Genomic DNA, 25,816 nt, shown 5'->3' on the forward strand with positions numbered 1-25,816 from the left:
CACTGTACAAAAATCTGTATCAAATGCTGCATGAAATACAAGCGTGTCCCTACCATCTCTTAAAATGTCGCACAGTGGCGTAAAATAAAATTCACAAAATGTGATATGATTTCTGCATTTCGGGGGTCAAAATATTTTGTACCTTATATGAGGGGGGGGGGTCAAATTTTTTTTGTCCATCAAGAGGGGGGGGGGTCGAAAAAGTTTTGGGTTCACGAAGAGGGGGGTTAAAAATGTCCACGTGAAAAAAATATTTCCCAGTCCCCCCCCCACCAAAGTATTTCTGAACACTCCTTTAATTCAAATTTGATCTTGTCCATAGAATACAAATCACGATAAGTTTGGCTAAAATGACAAAAAAAACAGGTTGAAAACTTGACCAAAAGATGACTTTAGCCCTGTTAAACGTCAATTCTGTACACGTTGACAACTGGGCCTGCAACTGGGGGATGGGGGATGAGTGTATTTTGAACTTAGTAACGTGCGGTTAATGACAGTTTATTCAAAGACGGAACGGTACAATTTTGTACAGGTCAAACACATGTCAACACTGACATCCTGCCCTAGCAACTTTCAGTTTCCACGTCACCCCTCAAAATGAACAAAATCAAGCAGTTAAAAGAAGATATAAAAGGATTGATAGGCAAAGATGAAATTAAATATGAACGGGCACCGATTGATGATCCAGATGAAATAGATGAAATAGAGGCTCAAAAATCCAAAACAACCGGCACTACTAGGTAAGCTTAAAATTTTAGTTTCGAATACACGTCGTAGTCGTTAGCCCGAGGTACTCACACCTCCGTCATTACGATTTCCACTGTCCTTCTCCGTACGAAGGTCTGAGACTCCTACATGTAGGCTGAGCATATGGGACAGGGACGGTACACATAAGGCCAAGTAAAATAAAAAACATGTTTCACGTCCGTGTTTTTGAAAAAAAAAAGGAGGAAGAGGGGGCTTTTTATTTGTTATTTTTTATCGCAAAATCAGTGTAAATACCCATAATTAGAGCTGTTTCAGCGTATACAATAATGCCTGGAAAAAGGAGGAGGCCTCTTTTTATTTGTTGTTCTGAGAGATAGGCCCCCTCTAACTATCACAAAACCTAATATAAAAGTGTTCCTTGTATATTAGCAAGTCTATAGAAGGCCGTGCATTTTGAGCTGAGCCCACATAGGTGGTATTGTTTCATGTGTGCAACAAACATGGAAATTGACAAGGGTGTATAATTTTAAATTCATGTGCTACATAGTCAAATTTGGTACCAAATTGAAGGGAATATATATGTCAGCTACTTAAAGTCACAAAAATGCCCATTGTTATCTTGTTTTTGAGTAATTGCTAATTAATTAACCCCAAATGGCAAATAGCCATTTTTGCACGGTGGTAGATGAGGGGGAGCAGGATGAGGGGGAGCAGGAAATATGGGAACATTATAAGAGTAAGCTATATAGATCACAATACCCAAGAAATATTATTTTATTGAATCATTGAGTTATTCCTTATTTATAAACCAAGGTTTTATTCTTAGATGGTACTTAATTAGATTAATTAATTAATTCATTAAATTTAAAATCATGAAAGCAATGCCATTGAAATTCTAAAAGTTGCGCACAAATTGTGCTGGAAAATATGGAGTGAAATTTCTGTGTCCACTACAAATTTAATATGCTCTGAGTAAAATTAAATAAAGTGCAAGCCAGTAAACCTGATACAATGTAGGCTTAATTACAAGATCAAACCCATAGTTTTAATGAGAAAATGGGGGGGGTAGCAGAACGTCCAGCCAGACCGATGAAGGTCCAAATCGGTATTTTATCTCTATCATATGGCATCAGATGAGGGTTTTTTTTTATGGCTACAAATGAATCCTCACTAATTAGATTTGTATTTAATCTAGAGGTGGTGTATCTATAAATGCATCAGAATCAGCCAAAGAGTCCGTTCAACACTGTCATAGCCTCCACTGTAAAAGTAAAGTCCTTTAAAAAGAGAAACATGCGATTTGTTTTCACATTGTGAGAGTAATTTTCATTTATACACTGATTACACTCTTGGCAATTTAGCATTGTCAGTTCTCTCACATTCACCTTTCCATCACACCCTGTTGATTCAAGAGAATGGTTCCGTGGGTTCTTGGAACGGTTTTGTATACATACTTATCCATTTGTTGTTGTCTTTTAACATTTTTCTCAACATAAAAAAATCACCTAGATGTGACAGTTCTACACTTGGGCTTATTTCTCGTGCGATTAGATATGTTTCTGCAAATTGAAACAATTCTTGAACATTACGGGTACATTATGCTCCTTTATGGACTCATTTTTTCTTCTGCATGTCATATCAGAAAATGTACATGTACATGTATGACTTGAAGCCACCGCATCACAATATGGCCACACAAATTTGGCTGGCACAAAGGTGCTTTAACTTTAAGGACATTTTATTAGTTTTCAAAGGACTACCAGAGGACACCTTTCTTAAAAGGACACAAAAACTGTCAAAGCAATTTTTTGTTCCTCAGGAGTGTATTCAACCCAGTACCAATAACTGTTAAGTTGCAAGTTCTTCAGAATGTAGCATGAGGACATATTAGGGTATAATTTCTTCCAATTTTTATGTTCTTCTGTTGCTATTAAGATGAGTCTAAACTGTATTCGTCAGTAACTGTTGTTTTTGTGTTATAGCTTTAAAGTTGTAAATATTGTTTAAATTCATGAAATTGTCCCAAACAATGTTCGCAAAGTTTTTTGGTTGGCTGGTAATTAAGCCATGATACGATACCCACCAGCACTTCAGTGAGAGTCGGTGCATTTCATTTTTTAAAAGCAATGTAACTGATTTTATGCATTTATTAGTGTCACTTATTTGCAAATAAATAGTTTGAATGTTTATAAATGTTATAAAGCAAATTTACTATTCAATTTTTGAGATTATATAATATACATCAAAAATCGCTGGAAATTTGCAACTCAAATTTTATCTGAAAAAATGATCGCACAAAATTATTTTACCAAACATAACACCTAACAAGTTATATATCACTGGAAAGGTCTAACTGAGGAGAATTGAAAAATACAGTTTAAATTTCAATAGGGTGTATGGTTGTTTCTTTACTGAAAATTTTAAAATATAACATTTTTTCTAATTTTTTCAAGATATTTTGATCTCTAACTCTTTATGACTACACCCTATGCTTTTTTTAATTGTATTTTTGAACTCCTGAGACAATTTCCTGTTGAAAAATGTATACTTTTATGGGTGTAGGATGTCAAACATTAAAAATATACTTCATTGAACCGAAAACGGCGCGATTTTCGGAAAAACAGTCGGTGAAACAGAAATGGGCCCACCTCAAAACGCATGGCCAGAAAGCATCTCTACTTCCTAGACATATTTTTTGAAAAGTTATAACTGAATTTCAAAAATAAAAATAAAATTGAAGAAACCTCAAAAAAGGAAGCGGGAGGGGACGTGAAACATGTTTTATTTTTTATTTGGCCTAAAATACCACATTTTCTCATAAATACCACTTCCTAGTCCAGGCTACCATAATACCATTCCTCACGTGAAGATGATGTAAAAGACCAGACTTGTAGCTACTAGTGACTGTTATCGTCGCTGTGTTTTGAATTCTTCCTATAAATGCCGTCAGTGTGACGTCATCACCGCGACGTGAGTTCAGAGTGCCCCGTTTCTACGTACGTACGGCATTCATGGCCCTATGGTAGCACAATCAAACTTCTTATCTTACCAAGTTAAAATTATGCAAATTTCCTAGCACTGCCCCACGCACCCACTGCATGACATCACGTGCACAGACCTGACGAATCGTGTGCGTATGATCGGTGAAATTTTTGTAAAATTTGGTAAAAAACAGCTCGTGCATATTGTCCGTCTCCGTTGTAAAACTGGGTCCTCCGTAGTAAAATCCATCATGACCACTTGAAATAAGCTTCCAGCCAAGTCAGAAAAAATATTTCATGTCCAACAAAAAATTATAACCAAAATTACAGATAAATAAAATTTGAGTATCTTCAGTCATCGAAAATTTTGCTCGTTTGACGCCAGAAAAAAGTCAATTTTCAAACGGCAATATTTTCCGAACGGAACCATTGATTTTCATTCTGTTTTCGCCAGAGCCGAGCAGCCATCTTGAATTTTACAAAATCAATGAATATGCATATGTTTGAGCCCAGTAAGGTCAAAAATTCATTCATAAAACCATGTCGGGTCAATTGCAACGATTCTGATCGGGCCGAATAAGACCACGTGTTTGTGACGTGTTGGGCTCATGAATATTTAATGAGCGGCGTGCTCCTGCCTGACACGATAAAAAAAGATACAGGGGATCACCAAAAGTCCGATGCTATGCACTTTGCATGCTTAGTGGTGCCTGGCGTGCTAACTGGCTCCTTTAATTCTAACTTCGTACAGCGTGAATGGGGGTAGTTCGTTCGTGGGTAGGCATGTTCACAAAATTTTCAAGTAGGATATTTCACATGGAAATTATTTTGTTTAAAAAGGTGATTATTTAACTTAAAAAACGAGGGGTCAACCATGTCTGTAGGTAAAAAATTAGCGAAGTTATGGGCAAATGTCTGTTTTTAAAAAACTGCACTTTTCTGCGGCCATCATTGACAATGCCTTACAATGACTTACTGTACAAAAAAAGCATGTACCGGTAATGCATCATTTTTTACCACGATGATCCATTTTACACATCGGCGATTTTATTTTATGAAATCTAACTTTCACTGCATGCTGACTTCTGTATCAAGGATAAAGTACCAGCACTTTTTAGACTACGTCTCCAAGTTTCTGGTGTCCAAATTTCAAATTTTTGTATTTCCCTATGTGGATTACACAGTTAAGCCATTGACTGTGAGCTACTGTGGTCGCAACTTTTTGGACTGAATGTCGCCCTCTATAAATAAGCAATGTGGACATGTCTACCTATGGTGATCGAGGATGGAACAACTAGGCCTAGGCTAGGGTCATGATGTTTCGGGTTATAGGGACGTATGCATAGATGGAACACCAAGACCCGGCCCCCCAACCCAACATAAAAATTGACAACCATGAGAGTTACCAAATAGAGCGGAAAAGGGGTAATTTTTTTACCAGTACCGAGGACCGCGAAATTGGGAAAATAGGGGGTATTTAATTTGGACAGTCCGTGAAATTTGACAGTAAAATCAGCAAAATAGGGGGTATTAATTTGCACTGTCAGCGAAATTTGGATAAAAGGGGTAGGGCCTACTGGGGAAATCCGGCAATTTTATGTCAATATTATTTAGTGTCACTGAAAAGGGGTGTTTGAAATTATAGTCATTGAAAACGGGTGTTGGAAATTCTAGTCATTGAAAACCACAAAAAAGGTGTTGTTTTTGGCCAAATTTTGTCCTCGATTTTGCATGAAAAGGGGAGCAAATTTGATGAAAAATCATTGCACAGGGGGTCTTTAAAATATTTGGTAACTCTCATGGTTGCCAACTTTTGTGTTGAGTTGGGGGGGGGCACCGAGATAAAAAGACTAGTTTGCGTCTGACGTCATCTGTCAATCAAACTCGAGCACAGTTTGTTTACAAGTGTCGTGAAGATGAACGCGGCGGTAAAACCGGGCGCATTATGACGTTATGTATTGTGTTAATTTAATTTTGCACCTTCAAACATACATATTACATTACAAAACCATTTTAAAAGGTCTTTAGTCATGTTAGTAGGAACGAAACGTTCTTTCCCGAAGGCACCATGTACGTCAACAATGCCTAGAAAAGTTGCTTTTTGCCTTGGCTTATAAAAGTACTGGTACGTAATTTGTCGCCATTTTCTGCTGTTCCTTTTCTCCGATCAGCACCAGATAAATCGACCTTCCTTTTTACGCGCAGTGCCGCCGACAAGGGGGTTGAAAGGGTGCATTACCTTGGGTCTTAGGGGCCCGTAAAAAATGAAGAAAACATACTTTACTAAGGGGTAGTAAAAGCAAGGAAAAGGGACCTCAGGGGCCCGTAAAAGGTAAAGAAAAGATAACGGTACTTTTTAATTAAGGCATATTTTCTTTGCTTTACTATATGTATGGGACAACAAATTAAAGGTCTCTTTTCTTGTCCATTGGGCCTACATGTAATAAGTTATCTCTTCTTTGATTTTTACGGGCCCTCCAAGGTCTCTTTTTTTCTTTTTATGTACATTAAGGGATCTGGAATGAGCGTTTTGAGCGTTTCGACAGTATTTTTTGTGGGACATGGACATGAGAGCACATCAGACATATCGAATTGCATGCTGAATATGAAGAATGTCTTTCTGATGATATCAAGTAATTTTCATTTTTTGAAATTCACGATATAATACAAATTTTGTGAGAAATTATTATTAAAATTTGATATTTTTCCCATTTTTGATATAATAACAGTCCTCGAAGTAAGTTTTATAAATCTAATGATATATTCTTAAAGTATATGTAGCTGGGATGAAAAGCCGACGATCAATTGAAAATTTTGACCTTTCATATTGAAGATATGGATTTTTTTCCAAAAAGACCTAATTTTTTTTTGTGTTTTGGGAAAAAAAATCATATCTTCAATACTGAAAGGTCAAAATTTTCCATTGATCGTTGGCTTTTCATATACACTTTAAGTATAAATCATCAGATTTATAAAGTTTACTTTGAGTACCGGTACTGTTAAATATCAAAAATATCAATTTTTAATCATTTGCCATAAAATGTGTATTACATTGCGAATTTCAAAAAATCAGAATTATTTGATATCAGAAGGACATTCTTCGTATTCAGAATGCAATTCGATATGTCTGATGTGCTCTAATGTCCCACAATAAATACTGTCCAAACGTTCATACCCCATCCCTTAAAGGTACATGTATCTTTTCTTTGCTTATTAAGCTTTTTTACAAGATTCCCTTTGACGGCTGCATTAATGCAGCAGTCAAAGGGAATGACTATTTTTGCATTTTTCTCAAAAACTAATAAAACACTGGTAACAAAAGTTATGTAATAGGGGCAAGGAATCCAGTTACTACACTGCAATTTCAGTGACTCAAGACAAGTAAATGTAGTTATTGATCAAATATTGTTTTTCCCTCATTTTTGACTGTAACTCCACAACTGTTGTCTGTGCTGAAATAAAATTTTCAGTGCAGTACATGTAGTTGTAGTCCTTCCTTGCCCCTATAATATACATCTTACTTATCACCAAAGCGCTATAATTTTTGAGAAAAATGCAAAATAGGCACAAAATTGGCCAGGGGTGTAGTACCACCTTAAGTCCTTCAATGACCTTCATACATTGTACTTTGAACACCCAACTCCAACACCAATTTTTCAATTCCCTGCAATGTGTCCAACTTATACTGGATATTTTGTAATTCACACCACTTCAATTTGCACGCATTCCTTTCGACATTTGAACCCCCCCCCCCCATAAATTTGTATGTTTCTTTTATAGAATGAGCATATTTTTATTTAATGTAAGGCTAAATATGAAAATAACAACAAATAAAAGTAATGTTTCCTCTACTTACATTGTATACAAGACAGCTCAAGACCAGGGACAATAAAACCATATCAATTTGTAAGCGCTCTTTAGCAAAGTCATAGTTCATTGAATTGTATCATATCTAGGTAGTTTTCAACAGATTTACCACATTCGCCTTGCTACATGTATAACATTGAAATTTTGCGTTATCTGTTGACCTAGTAACGAAAATTGTTTTTAGGGGGAAGTGTTAGCTTTCGTTTGATATTTTTAAAAATCTGATTGGATGAAGGGAACACTTGAGGTTTCAACAAAAACCAATCAAAGAGGCCCATTTTTCAGCTAGAAACTCCACAGCTCTTACGATGCTATGCACTCAACCGTGTAGTGTAATCAAAGACTGTGTGGAGACAATTCACTGCATGCCTGAGAGCTCTTGGACAAAAATGTGTACTCAGGTGTATAGAGGTGGAAACTGTGCGCATGATGGTTTATAAGAGAATCGTTTTTGTATCTAAACCTTTCCATATGTTTGGGTGCTCCGTTCTACTTCAGTGCCAATGAGGTTAAGAAAATGGTAGTTGTTCCAAATCTACCTTACAAAGAGTGTGCTGACATTCAAAATTTATATGTCCCGTGGACAAGCATTAAAATCGAGTATCGCTGTAAAATATGTCATAACAACAGAACGGTAAATGCTAATTACCGTACTGACGCGAGTATAGTCCCATCCCGTTTTTGGGTGAACATTCATGGTTGATTAAAAAAAATAAATAAAAAATGCATACAAATTCAATGCATTTGGAAATCATTAATAGAGTATGACATGAGTACAAATTTATTCAAAACACATACATGTAGGCCTACAATATTTTTTTTTTTTTTTTTTTAAATCAACCATGAATGATCCTAGAGCATTTAGGTCTAGGTCGGTCCAGGGACACTCCAAAGCCGAAAAAATAAATAACTTAAAAAAAAAAAAAAAATTGGGGGTGGGACTTTACTCGAAGGTGGGACTATACTGGCGTCAGTACGGTACTTCGTTTTTTCACACAAGGCCATTAATGAATATATCATGTGTTTTAAATCCTAAAAGTTCAATCTGGTTATAAAATAAAGATGGATTCTTTGCACTATTGCACTTTTTCGGACTCACCTTGTACATGTATATTGCTTAGAAAATATGGACTGAATATCTCAGTGTTTTAAGTTGAGCACTATAGACATATAGTTCGTGAAGAGTGATGTTTAATTTTTTGTAATGAAATTTATATCTTCAATCTTATCACATTTTGAGAACTTTACACTACTGTGCGACAGGTTAAGAGATGGTAGGGACAAGTGAGCATTTCATTCAACATTTTTTTTTTCATTTTCATTCATATTTTATTTGCCAATCACCAATCAATAATACAATGTACAAATGTAATTCAATAATGATATTAGCAGAAGCAATAATAGTGATAATGATAATAATATAAATCATGGTAATAAATAACCAATATAATAATAATAGTAACAATCCTGATAATTTGAATAACATGATAATAATAATAATTTATGTACAAGATATGGCGGGATGTACCAGGTTAATTGCACGAAATGGCCCGTTTAAAAAAAGAAATATAAAGAGGTTCTATGTACTTTTATGGAGTAATCAAAAATGACAATTCAATTAAATAGAATGACATTTTAAATGAAACCTACCATTCTAAGTAAATCAAAAGGATTTTTTTAAATTATAATATTATTACATTTTACAGATATTAATTTCGTGCAATTACAGGCACCTGTGTGCATTTTATATTCAGAGTTTGTATTCATTTTTGCATATCAATGCCATCAATACCATAAACTTAATGACATTAATGATCCTAGTGTGTACTTTCATGGAGCTGTAGGTAATTAAAAATAATGACACATCAATTAAATGAATTAGTGAAATACATTAGTGAACCAGACATGTATCAATTTTCAACTATAAGTGCATATCATTAGATTGATAAACTTTACTTTGAGGACTGTTAAATGTCAACAACATCATTTTTTAATAATTTGTCATAAAATGTGTATTATATCGCCAATTTCAAAAATTCAAAATTATTTGATATCAGTTAACTGAGTTAAGGCTATTCCTCAATCTACTCAGAATGCAATTTGGTCAAGCCTTACATTAAGTATGTCAGGACCAGGAGCCAAAAATAAATTAATTAGTTTTACAGGTTTTATCCAGCATTATTTATACAGTTATGTGTATACCAAAGTGTAAACAAAATTCAACCAACAAATTAAAAAAAAAGAATAATAATTTTTAATAATTTTTACAGGGTAGACCAAGCTTAAATCATACAAAATCAAAGAAGAAAAAACCATCCACATAATTATAAAATTTGTAATGCAAATGAATAAAACTGGCAACCCAGTGACCCACTCTTTTCATGAACTGAACCAGATAAGAAAATCACATTCAAAAAGTGCATTTAACCATAGACTCTGAAGTCTTCAGAGTCTATGATTTAACTTCAATGAACAAACGTGTATTGGGAGTCTGGGATTCAACAAGGTCAAAGTGGCATCCAAGGTCAATTAAAATTGCATCTGGACTTTTAATAATTTACTTGCTGAGGACTTTAAGGGCATTTTAGTTGCTTGTAAGATGAATTAAACTGCTAGGCCTATTCTTTTTTTCTTTTTTTAAAAGCAATATAGTGGTTTGTCATGTATGTTGACCTGCCAACTGAGCACCAAACACTTGCTTTTTAGTGGCTCCTGGTCCATGCATTTTTCACTTGAACCAGGAGCCAAAAGGTTAGAACCACTGGGTAAAAATCGCCTGGCGCCTGTCTAATGTAAGGCTTGAATTTGGTATGTCTGAGTGATACACTCTCAGTTCTCAGCCCTTAACGTCAAAAATGAGTCAGTAAAATGTATGATTTTAACGCATGATTTGTTAAAGTTTACAGAACTCGAGGGGATACAACCCCTCTGCCAGCAACCCCTTCCCCTCAAGCTTGTCTCTGCTAGCTGATCTTTTAGATTTTATGTTTGCTAACGTGCTGTGACTTTTTTCTTCTAAAATAGCCCCTGACAGAAGGTGAATCTTTGCCTAAAAATAATTTTTGAAGGGTGAATCAAGGTAAATGGCTTGAGATGGGTAGGTTCAAACTCCCTTTGACGGCTGCATAAGCACAAATATGAAGTTTGAACATTCTCTGCATGTATAAGATTAAGAGTACAAGGGGGGTCTGGAAACCGAACGCGATGGAATATGACAATATAAAAAGGGGTTTAGGTAGACTCATAACTCAAAAAGTAGATGAACTATGCTGTTTTTAAAGCAATCACAACATTATGCCTTATGTTAGAAAAGTAATTATCAAGCATGAATCACATGGTTCTATTTAAAACAAACTCATATTTTCCTTAAAAACAAATAAAAACAGCCGTCTCTCACCCGCAATATTCATATTTCCTGGGCTCCGAAATTGCCTGTGGGGCAAAGTAATTTGTTTCCATAGTATTAAGGGGGTACTACACCCATCGCATTTTTTTGCGGGTTTTTTGCATTTTGTGAAGAAATGAGAAAAAAAAATTGGTCAAAGTGGTATGCAAAATGAAGGGGCAAATCTTCTCGTTCTATTGGTGGCATCGGTATCGATGTAGCTTACATGCTTTTAAAGGACATGCCCAAAAGCGGTACATGGGGGCACTTTTACAAATTGGAGTATATCTAAAATTTCAGAATTGCTACCGTGAAACCAGTCACACGCACAAATTAAGCATTAATGTCAGACCCTAAAAGTACCAAAATATATATTTTTGGAAATGCATTAATTATGCACAGCTTTGAAAACACATGCTTGGCATCACTTATCATTATTAAAGAAAATAAACTTCTTTTTCCCCTTCCAGTTGACAATGATATGCAAAATTTGTGTTCGCTAGCCAGCACATCTGTTTCAGGTTTGAAACAGTAAAATCTTAATGATAAGATAATGCTTGTTTTTTTTTTTAGTTCTAGGCGATTTTTAGGGTCGCCATCTCAGTAAAAGACAAACACTGAATACAATGTAAACGCTATCACAAGTACATGTGTTTGGCACAAAAATGTTAATTTGTCGCAACTTGTTGCACAAAATCAACTAAAGTGAGAACGTTCACAATGTATGTTGGAGCATAATTAATATGCCACCATTTTTACTTACATCAGAGAAGACAATCCTGTATATTTCATTTGAAACAATTCCTGCCAGATGATATTTCCGAGTTTGTGGAGGTCGCCATTATAATTTTGTATTTTGGGTTGGGCGATACTTGATACTTTGATACCGCCGATCGGTACTGTGGGTCGACACGATTAATTGGTATCGCCATACGATACCGTAGGCTACTTTTGACAGAATATAGAAAAAATAAAATGTATTATTATGAAACGTATTGAAAACAAAAATATTCAAAATTGAAAACAAATAATTATAAGCAAATATTCTAATCTTTCATTCTCGACTTCACGCCGTGGGGGGGGGGGGCACTCGGCAACTTTGGAGGTGACGCGCCTATAGGGCTGGATAAGACCCCCTTTTTCAGCATCGCTGTCACCCAAAGACCCCATATTTTTTTACAAACACATGCTCTGTCACCCGAAGACCCCCTATTTTCCCCAGGCGGCGAATGGCATGATCGAGCCGGCAACTTGTGAAACCGCCCGGCCGTATGGCATTTTCCATATACCGCTACTTGGTTAGTTTTGTGGGGTTCATTATCGAACCCCAACGGTTTAGCTTGTATTTATATTATTTATTAACATAGGCCTATTTGTTTGTGATATTTCAATCGTTTTAAAATTTCAAAATAATCCCATTCAATTACACGGTTGAAGATGAAAATTTACTGAATTTAGAGAATGCAATGCGACCACCACCTGATTTTTCCATTTGATCTGTCACCCTTACAAGTTCAATTTGAACAGCAACTTTCATTTATCACTGATTTTGTTACTTATTTTGAAAAAAAAAACAATGAAATTTGAAGCCATTTAGAACTAGAAATTCGATTTTCGAGGTTTTTGAAGCGCTGTTTCGGCTCTCACCCAAATATTCCATTTAAAAATAAGGTCATGTTCTCACCCAATGACCCCATATTTTTTACATTTTGCTCTCACCGAATGCCCCTTAGTGCGAAAGTGCCAGCCCTACACCTATAATCCATTTCATATTGAAGTGCCCCCGGGACTTCAGGTAGCGAATAAATTTGGTATAGTGATTTAATTCCAATGGATTGTCCCCGGATTGTCTATGGGATATACTCAGCGGCATACCATGCGTGATATGTGAGATATTTCGAGTGATAGAGGTGAAGTTTATGATGTTGTTTTTTTGCAAATTTCCAATGTTTTTCGCCTCCAAATGTATTGGGAACTTTCATAATGATTGCATATTAAAGACCCATTCAGTGATCCCAGCGCAAGTGTAAAAAAATTAAAATTGTTTGAAGGATAAGTCATTCAAATTGTCATTTGGTATTTTTGAAATGACAAATTTGGCTAAAAAACGAAAAAAAAACAGCAGTACTGACGAAGTTGAAGCCAGTGGCGTAGCTGCCAAAATTGCCTGTTTGGGCCCGCCCTGGCGCTATTTGGGCCCTCGCCCCTAGCTCAAGGAAAAAGAGGAAAAGGAGAGAGAGAGAGAGAGAGAGAGAGAGGAAAAAAAAAGGGAGAGGAGTGGGGGGAGAATGGTACTATATAATATCAAAATGTGTTGCTTTTAGGGCGCTAGCACCTATAATCTCTTTTCTCTCTCTCTCTCTTCACTTTCTCAAACCACGGAAAAAAATTGGGTCAACCTTTTCGGGCTGTTGAGGAAGGGCGGCTAAATTTTTGTTTGGTGGATTTGGGCCCCGCCCCATACAGGCTTGCCCCCCCCTGGAAAAAAAATCCCAGCTACGCCACTGGTTGAAGCCCCATTCAAATACACAGTAGCTAATTTAGATACTATCAGTATCTAAATTACAGATTCGTGTAAAATGTCTTTCGGCTGAACCACTCGCATAGGCTATGTTTAGCACATCTATGACAATGACAAAGGTACCGAAATCTGAATTTTGATGATTTTTACGATCGTCTGGATGAGCAAATCACTGAATGGGCCTTTTAGTTATTTTATCATTTTGGAAGAAAAAAAGAAAAATCTAAAAATTTAAAACGATCGTACATTAAGGCTTTAATTAAAAAGAAAGTTGTAAACTTGTTGCATCTAGTCGATTAAAGTGATGTTTGCTATACTGGTTTTATTATCACCTGTGTTGTGTTTACGATTCGTAATCCCACGAAGAGTAAGTTTAGTTCGTTAATGTGGTAGGCCTACAGCCACACGTACCCGCATCCCCTGAACAAGCACATCCCGACTCATTTCAGGCGCTGATTCAGGGGAGCGCCGACTGGCCCAAGAGAAGAGAAAGGGGCTTTCGCGATTTATGTTTAAAACAATTGCTAAAATTGTCCACCAAATCGCTTCAATTAGATCTTCATTTTGCACAAGTTTCTTACTTCTGAGGGGGGAACATCCCCTCAGACAACCCCTCAATCGCATAGCGCGTCCGCGACCATTCTTTTTTTTTCATTTTATTTTATTTTTCTAAAAATTCGCCCCACTCCCTGACTGCTCTGGATAGACAATCGGTAACAAAAGCTGGTATCGCCCATCACTATGAAGATTGACATAGACGTATTATAGGACTGGGAGCGAGTCTAATACGTGTGAGTAACGGCAGAAACCGGTTGTGAAGAAGACTACGTGGATCGCTACAAAAATAAGCGTCCTTAACAACCTGTCAACTTTAAGACAAATAGGTGAAAAATTACACTTTCACGATGTGTTTTCATAATCTTTTTTATTTCACATGATCCGTGCATATATCGCCTAGCTATAAATGGAAAAATATTTTTTTAGACCAATCAAACCAATACATGGGTGTAGTACGCCCTTAATGTCATATTTAAAACAAAAATTGTGTTCAAATCATGCTTTATGACTTTCTTAAAAAAATATGCATTTTAACAAATCTTACATCTTTTTCCAAATTTTTGCGTAAATATGCATAGTTTTATAAACCTTACTTTAGGGTTTTACAAATATTTAGTAGTAACGAGGCCCGAAAGTTTCCATACTCCCAGTTTTAACACCAACCTTTAAAAGTATAATTTCTTTCTTATTTCTTGAACATACAGTGTTATGTGGCACAATGTGACCGACTTTGCAAACATATTCAAATCCTTTATGGGATCAGGATATCTCAGTAATCCATTTGCTTATCATCAAGCAGGAATAGGGGTAAGTACACAGTATTCAAATGAATTTTTACCTTGGGGTGCACTTTTGCACCCCCATTTTGAAAGTTGTCATGCAATTTCATCTGATGCAGTTTCAGACAATCAACACATAAAGTCAATACAATGTGGTATCGCAATTTTGCACTGCACTTTTAAAAGTTGTATTGCAACAGGCGAATTTTGGGGTGCAAATTGCACTGAAATAGGGTTTATTTCAAATGCTGCAAGTACATAAAGTAATTTTTCGTTGTCAGGGTCAGAATATCTGTAAGAATCCGAGAAGCGATTCTCACAAACAGATTTGCGTGAATAAAAGTTGATTCTCGCAAACGTTTGTAGTTTGCACAGAAATTGATTTGCAAGAATCAAATGATTCCCGATTTTTGTTATTTTGATTTATTTTGATTTAGCTGAATTGTTGAAATTTTCCATTTTTTTTTCATTGCAATTGGAGAGATTTATGTTAAAATGAAATTGAAATAATAACAAATAGGTGTTCTTGTTTTTTGGTTTTTTTCATTCCAGCTTGGCTTCATAGCTATGGTGTTTATTGCTATTGCCACAACACATTGCTGTCAGCTTGCTGTACATTGTAAGAAACAAATCATCAAACATCTTCTGAAGAAACAGTTTCCAAATGGTACTCAAACTACAGACCCAAAGACTTCAGCCATGCTAGAACACAACATGACAGAAACTCGAAAGAGTCTAGAAAGGTCACTGACTCTGCAGGATATAGCCCAAATTTCACTGGGTGTATGGGGCTTGAGAACAGTCAATTTAGCATTATTTATTACCCAATTTGGGTTTTGTACAAGTTATATTATATTCCTTGGGAAAACATTGCAACATCTTTTTGGCGGTATCGCAACTGAAGATGAGTCAACAGAGGAAGGTGAAAGGTCATTATCAGGAACATTGCAATCTGTAAACATGACCTCAGATATGTATGATTTTCTTAATAGCACAGACCAAACTGTAACAACTATAATGTATAACACCACTATAGCAGTTACAACTCCTCCGCTGATGAGTACTAATCATTCTGTTCCATCTTATACTGTGTTTGTTCTTGCACTGTATCCCATTTTTGTAGTCTATTCTTTGATACGAAAGATGAGGAACATTGGTCCAATCAGTGTTGTATCAAATATCATCAATATGTCTGCGTACACAGCTATCATGGGCTATCTTATAAAACGTAAGTATTATTATAATTAAAGACAGGATTAGTTTGTGTCTGACGTCATCAAACTCGGGCATGGTTTGTTTACAACACAGGTCTTGATGATGTGTTGCTGAATGCGGCGGTAAAATAGGGTGCCTTCAAATATATAACCTTCTCAAAAGTTAGGTCTTCATAGTAGGAAATTTTCTTTGCCGAAGGCACCATGTCAACGATGCCTAGAAAAGTTGCTTTTTGCCTTGTAAAAGTATGTAATTTCTTGCCATTTTCTGCGATTCCTTTTCTCCGATCAGCACCAGATGAACCGACCTTCCTTTTACGCAGGCTTTAACGCGATAATAACCTATCAAGGGTCGTAGGGAGTTTGATTGACAGTGGCGTCAAACGCAAACTAGTCTTTTTAATTCTGTCTTTAATCATATAAATAGTAGGTAAGACAAACTGGGAACATACCAGAAATTAGACTTACCATGATTCAAGCTCATGTTAAATGTAACTAACTTAATATTGCACCAGCAGCATTCAAAAAGCTGCTATGGATTAATGTGACTCCACCCTAAAATGTCTGCTATCACCCGAGAACTCGGCTCCAGAGAAAAATGGCGGCATGGTTCTTGGGTGATAGCAGATTTAATAGGCACATGCACTTAAAGGGTCCTAGCAGAGCTATTTTATCTGCAATATATTGTTATTACAGTAATTACTGATGATCATCCATTAAAAAGAAATTTTATGTTTTGATTTACTTCAATTGTTATGTTGGTACATCATTGATTATGATTCTGACTTCTTTGAATATGTCAAAATTTAAAACAAATTTTAAAAGTGTATTATTGTTTGGAATGTGTATTTGTAACCAATATTCATCATTTTGCATACTTACAGATTACCGTCCCAGGGATGATATAGTGTGGAGTAAGTGGTCATCATTCCCTATTTTCTTTGGCATGATGACAGGTGCATATGAAGGTCTGGGAACAGTAAGTAACATGTAAACTTGTGTATATTGACTTGCCTCAAGTTTGATACAGACATGGATCAGTGTTTTTATACGGTAACACTGCAAGTGTGCTGACAAACCTCATTTATATGTGTGTGTACCCAAGATTAGGTTGGCACATTCAATGGGCGATTCTAGTTGAAATCCATTCACTCCGCTACAGAAGACATAACTTTAATCTCCCACACAAGAGGGTGCAGATTTCAGATGGACTCCTGTTCAGCTATAGACGAATCCAATTTCACGCATTCCTACACCTCAATGGCAGCCCAAGCTGGGTCCCCGTCGGTTCCATCTCACCTAAAATGTGAAATGAAGCGGCCTTGGAGGGTATTTTAAACTGCATTCTATCATCCGTGTTACACATAGACAAAAGAATGATGACAGTTTACAACACAAAAGAATCTAATATTGAATTTTAAGCGGCTTTAATCCACCCAATTGGGCAGTCACAACACCAGTTTGGTGCTGCGGGGACCCAATAATGGCCAACCAAATCCTGACCATGACTTGGCTCGTTGTATTCATCTATAGGGCAACCCCATTTGAAATTCACACTCCCTGTGTCGAAGATTAAGGTCATTTCTTGCATAGAGGGTGTATGTATTTCAACCAGAATAGCCCAATTTGATACTGAAACCAGCGATGAATGCATGTATATATATGTCACTACCAAAATCGAAATGAAAGTGTAGTATATAAATTACAAATATGTGACACAATCTGGTCCGTGGAGGCCAAAGGCGGCATATTTGAAATTGAAATGAAGGCAAAAATACATGTATATAGTAAAAAAAAACAAGAAAATACATAAGAAAATAGACATCACATATAACTTTGGAACCAAGTACATGTATGCTGGACCTTTATTGTTTTCAGTATATGATAGCCTAATGTTTGTACAATTTTTATATTTGTCAAAAATGCCTCCTTTGGCCTCCATGGACTAAATTGTGTCACATATAAGCATAATGATCAGGGATATTGACATTGTAAATAACATTGTAGGTCATAGCATGGTTTTGAGATCACCTTGGGTCTATAATTTTAACCATACCCCTCACAGTCAATATTTATATACTATGCACAAATTACGGAGCTTTTGTGAAGTATACATGCATTGACACAACACCTGGCATAGTACACCTGTGTCCAATAATTAAATATAGCAACAATAGTAGAGCCTGAAGAGCACTTTGAAAATAGAGGGCAGCAAAGAAAATAGTGATTTTAGGTGTGAGACACAGGACACAGACAATTCTTTCAGTGAAAGTTTATTTCCGCCCACCTTTAGACCAAAATGTTAGCTGATACACTCACATTTAGAATTAGGTGTTGGTCCCAGCATTGAGTGTTTCAATGTAACTACCAAGCCGCAGGTGAAACAAAGGTTAGTAATATTTAGCTCATTTAGGGGCTACTGAGATATGCAATGTACCAGGGGCCAGGGGGATCATCTCACTTATAATTAACCCCTTCCCATCCCATGCCAATGGTCTTGCTTATCCCTCACTAAGTTACACCCCTCATTAAGTTACTCAATGAATTATGTGTAGAATTGGTTATATTTTTCATATGGGATATATCAAATTTTCTAATCTTGATAGTTTTCTTTCAATTTTTATTGCAGATCATTCCCATTGAATCCAGTATGGAAGGCAATCGAGAGTGGTATTCAGTACTTCTAAATTCAGCTTTATTTTTGTACACTGTATTTATGGCAGGTCAGTAACTACTCAATACCCTGAACATAATTTACCTAGCTGAAAATAATTTACATTAGTGCAATATTTCCACCATATATGTGACGTGTCATGTCAAAAGGAGACACTGTTGGGCAGGATCGTAAATGGAGAAATAGCCAAAACTCTGCCCAGGGGTGATTTTTTCACAATTTGTGTTTGTTGCGAATTTGTGATGTTAATAATGTTAACAATATTGTCTGATAGTTTCAGACCGGAATATAACTGGCATCTTGTATATTTTGAGTCATTTCTGAAGGTAATTCCTACTCTCAACATTGTCAATAATATTTTTAGAAGCCGATATCTCAATTTCCAATTTTATGATACCATAACTTACAATGTACGAACTCAATATCTTCACTTAGGAATGTCCAATTTCATTGGGGAAAACAGTGCTGTACGTGTAGAGCAAAATATCTCTTTATTTAAGATATGTAAAAACCTCAAAATTGATAACCTGCCCAAAAGTGTCTTTGACATGACACGTCACATATAATTTGCGGTCTTGTGTGTGCGGGTGCAGTCCGTCGCTCAGAAGACCTGGTAGTTAGAAGACCCGCTATTCAGAAAACCCATTATTCAGAAGGCCCGTTGGTCAAATTTTCCGAGTAGCGGACCTTCTGAATAACAGATAGACTTTCTGAATAGTGGGTTCTTTGTTGAATTTTATGTAAACGACCCGCTACTCAGACTAGTGAGCTGTATCCAACCCTAACCCTAAACCCTAACCCCTAACCCTAACCTCGAACCCCACTTCTTCTACCTGTGAGTAAATTCCTCTCTTTGAGAGTATCGTCGTACTGTGTGCACCCTCTCTAGCTGCTCATGAAGAAAAATATATACAGGTGCAGTTGCAGATAAGGTGCGAGTAAAAAGAATCCAAGACTTGAGGACTAACGTAGAGCCAGTGGATGCAGATTATTTCTAAACTGGTCCAGGGATTCTGCTGACACTACTGAGGCTGGGAGTTGGTTCCAGAGGCAGATGACGCTGGGGGAAAATGATTACTGGTAGGCTTGAATCCTGGAGTGTTGTTGCCTGCACTGCATCTTGTGTCCTCTGGTGGTCTCGGAGGATTGGTACAGGAAAGGAGGGCCAGATGGTATGGCTACAAAACTATGAACAATGTGGTACATCATGATCATTTTGTTGTAAGATGGCATCAACATGTTCTTTGTCACAGAGACCCTTGGCCAGGTCATTGATTGTCAGAAGCAGCTGCGACTTGCAGGAGTGTTTTTTCCAAAAACCGAACTCATTGTCCGTATTAAGGATGCCATGCTTGTCAAGGTGATGCATGATCTGACTGTGTAGGATGTGTTCCAATAACTTGCCAATGATGGATGTCAGGGAGATGAGACAATAATTCTCAGGCTTGTGTCTGTCCCCTTTCTTGAAGATAGGTGAGATGTCAGCTGTCTTCCACTGAGTGGGAATCTTGCCTTGATGTAGTGAGGCCTGAAACAGCATGGTTAAGGCTGGTGCCAATGCGTCTGCTCCTTCTTTAAGTAGGTATGCAGGTATGTTGTCTGGGCCGCAAGCAGAGAATGGTTTGATGTTTGAAAGCAGTTTCCTAACTCCCTCCACATTGATTGTGAAGCTGGGTGCAGTAGGGTGAATCTCCGGTCCCAGATCTGAAAGTGAAGTGATGTCTTCAGTCGTGAAAATAGAAACAAACTGGTCGTTAAGGAGACTGGCCTTAACAGTGCTATCAGATTGGAGAATGCCATCCTTCATGATGGGGGCGACTCCAGTGTTGTCACATCTTTTGCCTTTAATAAAGGACCAGAACTTTTTAGAGTTATTGGTGTTATCATCACAAATTGTGTTACAAACATAGTCACTGTATGTTTTACGACAGTCAGATTGCATCTGCTTCTTCAGTTTCTGATATCTGTCACGCTCGCTATGTGTTGTTGCAATGATGTTGTACATGGCATTTTGAAGGGATTTTCAGATTCTAATTGTTTGATAATGCATTGCAGGGGTTTTAAAGGTGTCATTGTTGTTTTTAATTTACAATGAAAAAGTAAAAAAAAACCTAAAACACAGATTGCATTATGTGTAAAAAAGTTTCTATTGCCCTTTCCTGAGTGACCCAAACTTAAACAATTTTGAGAATACCAACCCAAAGACTCTTGAATACTCTTGAAAGAATACTTACCCAATTTTTTGATTTTCAGGAAAAAAGTTTTTTTTAAAGATTTTTTAATTTTTTAATAGTCATGCTAAAATGCAACATTATGCTGAAATTGGCACCCCTGACCTTTCACTGTTTACAATGAATTTGCCATAAAAGTAGTGATAGAACAGGATTAATTACCAAAGCAATGGGTTTACACTAGTTTGAATGTATTGCCCTGCACTATAATCAGGCACACTCATCACCTGTGTATGTGTACAATCATTGATTGAATATTATACCAATCTTTTCAAAGACATTAGAATAACCATTGTAGTCTATATCCACTGCTATACATTTATCTGATGAGCATGGTCAGAATTTATATCACCATATGGGGGACATCGGCATCAAACTGGTGTTGTAACTGCCCAATTGGGTGGAAAAGCGCTGCTTCAAAATCAATCTTGTATTGCATTGTAAAATTTCAGCAGCCTTTTGTCACACGGGTGATGGAACACAGTTTAAAATTCCCGTAAAGCCTGCATCATTTCACATTTTAGGTGAGATGGCCCACTTCAATGGCTGCCATTGAAGTGCAGGGATGCATGGAATCAAATTTGTCTATTAGTAATTAATCCAATTATATCAATACTTCTACAGCGAATAATGGTCTAGAAAATGAAAATAAAAAAATAAAACATTTTATTGGCCTAATAATCATACATTTTGGAGCCAAAAGGGCAATAGAATTTACTTTCATTAGGCCTTTCATGCACATAGCACTACACACACTGTATGACGCAATCCAGGCCCTGTTCTCTAATTCAAAGGGGTCGATTGTTAAGAATTGTGTATGATTATATCTAGTTTTTAGCTATCCTATGACCAATAGTCTTTATTATGCTACTATTTAGCTCTGGATTTTTTGAAGTCTCAATTTTATTCCAAATTTGTTCCTTCTGATACCTGTACTTGGTTTTCTACTTGCCGATGCCCTAATTGTAGGCCCATTTAATGTCTTGCCCCTGTATTCCATTTTTTTTTTTTTTTTTTCAAATTATTTAGGTCTTTCCTAGGTGGGTTGGTTCTAGAGGTGAATTTACACCTGTTTATCCCAGCCTATTCGCTGGCCTTTTAACATGTTTTTATATTTATATTTTTCAAAATTTTTGATGTGCAATAATTATATATGTACCAGTGATGAAGTCTAATAAATAAATAATAAATAAATAGAGTTAATGAGTTAATTAACTTCCATTGTCTTTTAATACAGGAATTGGTATGCTTGGTTACCTGGTGTATGGTGAAAATGTACATCAAGTCATTGTATGGAATCTGCCACATCATATACCACTTGTGAGGCTTCTTAACATCTCCCTATTGCTCAATGTATTATCTACATTCCCTATTCAGCTCTTCCCAGCAATCGAGACTGTCGAAGGTCTTGTGTTTGCACGTAAGTATGGATACAGAATAAATTCTTGTTCAAACTTCTTAAAAAGTTTACTTTACTGGTATTGCTGCTACTTGTATGTGTATATGGATCTCAGTGAATGTAAAATGTTAACAATGTGACAAAATTGTCTTCTGTTTATGAAGGATTTAATAATGATTATTATCAGGGGTAGCACTAGCCTCTTAAATCTTGGAGGTCCATGTAGTGTGGCTTCGCAACACATATTACCCTGTAAATAGGGTCATATCTGAAAGGTACCCCTAAGCAGGACTTTATCTGAAAGGTATCACCTTTACAGATTTTTGATAAAATACTCCTATTTACATGGTTTTTTATCATTTTCTGATATTTACAATGCTTGTGTTATGGTCCTGATGCAGGGAAAAAGAGTAGAGGAAACATATTTTGTAATAGCAGGATCACTAAAATTACCTTTAAAGAGCAAGCACCTACTAGAAGTTCAAAAACAACTCTTTTTATAGAAAACAGGTTAAACACAATTTGCATTCATTCTCTGAAAAATGACATTTTTTCATGTTTTTTGTCACATTTGCACTCGTGTAAACACTATAAGACTTTAGTGACCCTGCCATATTCATTGCAAGGGTGAAATAATGTGTGGGTATCCATTTTGTGTCATATATTATATATGCACCTGGAAATTGTGAAGAAAAATATTGTTTGTCTCTTTCAAGATCAACATTGATATGATCAGGAAACTTGCTTCATTGTCATGCCTTGTGTGCTTGTAACACTGGGACTTTCTGCACAGAAACATATCCTACCAAGCAAGCCTTATAAACCCATCGAAAACAGAAAGTATCTAGTTTAATTTTGGTCCATAAGTCGAAAATGGGGTCTTAAATCAAGACTGACCAAAAGTATGTTACAGATAAATTTATTCCGCACAGTTTGATACCTCATTTGTCAAAATCGATGCAGAATTGATGCCACAATGACCTTTTGAATGCACTATACCCAGGATTTTAAAGTTGCAGTAATTCCTATTGATGTGGTTTTCCTGCTTCTCAAGATTCTCCATAAAGGTACACAATAACAGAGATAGACTAAGACTGTTTGACTTCAGTTCATGTGTTTTTTGAATACAGATACTCTTTTACTCCTTCTTCAGTGTTTTACCCTTCACTCTTCACAGTCAATATCTGGCATGTCCTCCTGCTGCAGCAATGACTGCCAGACATCTGCAGTGCATGCTCAGTGAGACATCTGATGCACACTTGATCTAACAGTGTGGAAGTGGGTTGGAACCGCTTGTCAACTCTATAATAAAACCACAAATGCTCAATCAGGGGACTTGATGGGCCACTGAAAACAGCTGATCCCTTCATCTTCCAAAAACTGATTGGTGACTCCTGCCCATGAGGTGTCACATTATTGTCCTTCAGAACGTTCAAAGGCCCATTGATGTTGAGTAGGTCGGTCTTTCCGTCCAAGCTGATGCCTGCCTACACCATCACTCCGCCTCCTTCGAATGCCTCCACCTCATGGATACCTTAGTCTCCCACATCCTTGTTTCTTTGTCTCTAGATTTGCCAGCACCCATCATCCCATGGGAGATACACTTGACACCCGTCACTCATCAGTGAACAGAACATTTCCCCATCGCCATCTGCTCCATCTTCTATGCTGTCTTGCAAACCCCTAAAGACCAGATTTCCTTCTTATCGGACGGGTTTGAAGCCCAAGAAAATGTAGACCGTTTTGTATGGTCTGGAGACATATCTGTCTAGGGCGCTGTCTTTGTTTCCTGTGCAGATGTTTATGAATGTCTTGAGCTGTAAAAACAGAAGGTTATAATTAGAACAGATTATTGCAACTTTTAAAATTGAGGTGATTACATTCAAAAGGTCATTGTGTAATCAATCCTGTATCGATTTGGAAAAATGAGGTATCAAACTGTGCGGAATAAATTTATCCGTACCGTAACATACATTTGGTAGGTCTTGATTTAACACCCCTTCTTTAACGTATGAAGCAAAATTAAACTGGATACTTTGATTTTGGGATGGGTTTAAGAAGCAGATGCCAGACAATTTTAGCCTGGATCTCATCAAAATTTCACAGCCAGGTGACACAATATTGTGTATATTGTATTGGCATTGGCTCCTGGTAAAAAACATCATCCATTCTGATGGCTCCTGTTCAGGGGCGTTTATTCTTCCGTTAATCGCCCCCAAAGGGGAGGGAATAATTTTACCCCTTTGGGGAAGAATTTTGCATTTTGAAAAAGAAAAAAAAATAGAGGGGAAAAACAGAAGAAAGTCAACAAGATTCAAGGAAGATTAAAAATGAAATTAACAAATTTGGGGAAAAATGTATAGCTGGAACATGTATTATTAAATGTTATGGCTATTTTTGGAATGAAATATATGGTCACTGGGTGGCAGTGACTGCTCTACAGGGTAGGTGAATTCATCAAGTATAATTTAGGGAAGAATTATAATGGGTACATACATGTAGCATTAGCATGCATGTAGTGATCCCTTGGCTTTTACCCATTCCCATCCCAAAAATAATTATTTTGAGGGAAACCATGGACTTAAGCATAAAACAGGGAAAAGTTGGGTCAGTAATTCTTCCCTGCCTGGGCAATAGTGACTAGTGGTCATACTATAGGTAATAATGCACACAAAGATTAAGGGAGCTCTGCTTTGCATATTTCATACAAAATCCATTTTCTTTTTAGTTTGGACATCTGCCTGTCTAGGGAAGCATTTGGGATTCTAAGGGAAGACAGAACCATTAATCAGTTAACAGCTCTATTGTCCAATGTTTGTCTTCCCTTTTAAACCTCGGCTTCAGATCCAAATCCTTGATTATCCTTCCCTAGGCCTTTTATACAGTCACCACATGTATAAAAGAGCTGAAAACGCTGAAAACAGTTAGCAAAAAGCTAAAAACACCTAGCAAAAAGCTGCAATTTGGGAAGATCCTATACTTTTGTACAGAGTAAGTATACTGGTACAAAAAAAGCTGAAAATCAAAACAAAAAAAGCTGAACTCTCACACCCTATAAATAATAAATCACAGTTAGCTCTGAAAATAATAAAGAGCCTAGAGGTGTTTGCCAGCCTGTCTTCCCTAAGTTCCCTTTGAACCATTAGTCCTTAGATGCAATGGTTCAGTGTCCAGACTGTACCATCTACATGTATGTAGGAAAGAATTTGATGTTGTTAGGTACCGTAATCAACTAAAATGTGTCCCCTACCCCCTTAATTTTTGGAGGTGTGTAAAAAGTATTGGTATTTGGAAGAAAAATCAAAACTCAAAAACTGAACAGGCTTTTGAGATGCAAACTTGTTGTGCCCAAAACAGTTGCTTGTAAAAAGTTTAGCTTCAATTTTGCCTGACTGGTATTTTATTTGAGTTTTGATTTTTTTCCAACCATAATTTATGATATTGTGAGGCTTTCATCATACATGTATTTGCTGGCATTTTAGCACAGGCAAGCAGCTGC

At 36.6% G+C, this 25,816-nt stretch overlaps 1 protein-coding gene across 1 annotated transcript in view; it reads left to right on the forward strand.

Annotated features, from left to right (window-relative positions):
- Nucleotides 1-525: 525 nt before the first annotated feature.
- LOC140148422 (uncharacterized) overlaps nt 526-25,816 on the forward strand; it is a 37,211-nt gene continuing 11,920 nt past the window's right edge. The window contains exons 1-6 of the mRNA XM_072170356.1: nt 526-740; nt 14,725-14,827; nt 15,352-16,027; nt 16,898-16,992; nt 18,643-18,736; nt 22,156-22,338. Coding sequence (XP_072026457.1) covers nt 598-740; nt 14,725-14,827; nt 15,352-16,027; nt 16,898-16,992; nt 18,643-18,736; nt 22,156-22,338 — 1,294 coding nt within the window. The 5' untranslated portion in view covers nt 526-597. The remainder of the gene's footprint in view (nt 741-14,724; nt 14,828-15,351; nt 16,028-16,897; nt 16,993-18,642; nt 18,737-22,155; nt 22,339-25,816) is intronic.

This window comes from Amphiura filiformis, chromosome 3 (assembly GCF_039555335.1).
Source record: "Amphiura filiformis chromosome 3, Afil_fr2py, whole genome shotgun sequence".
NCBI classification, from domain to species: Eukaryota; Metazoa; Echinodermata; class Ophiuroidea; order Amphilepidida; family Amphiuridae; genus Amphiura; species Amphiura filiformis.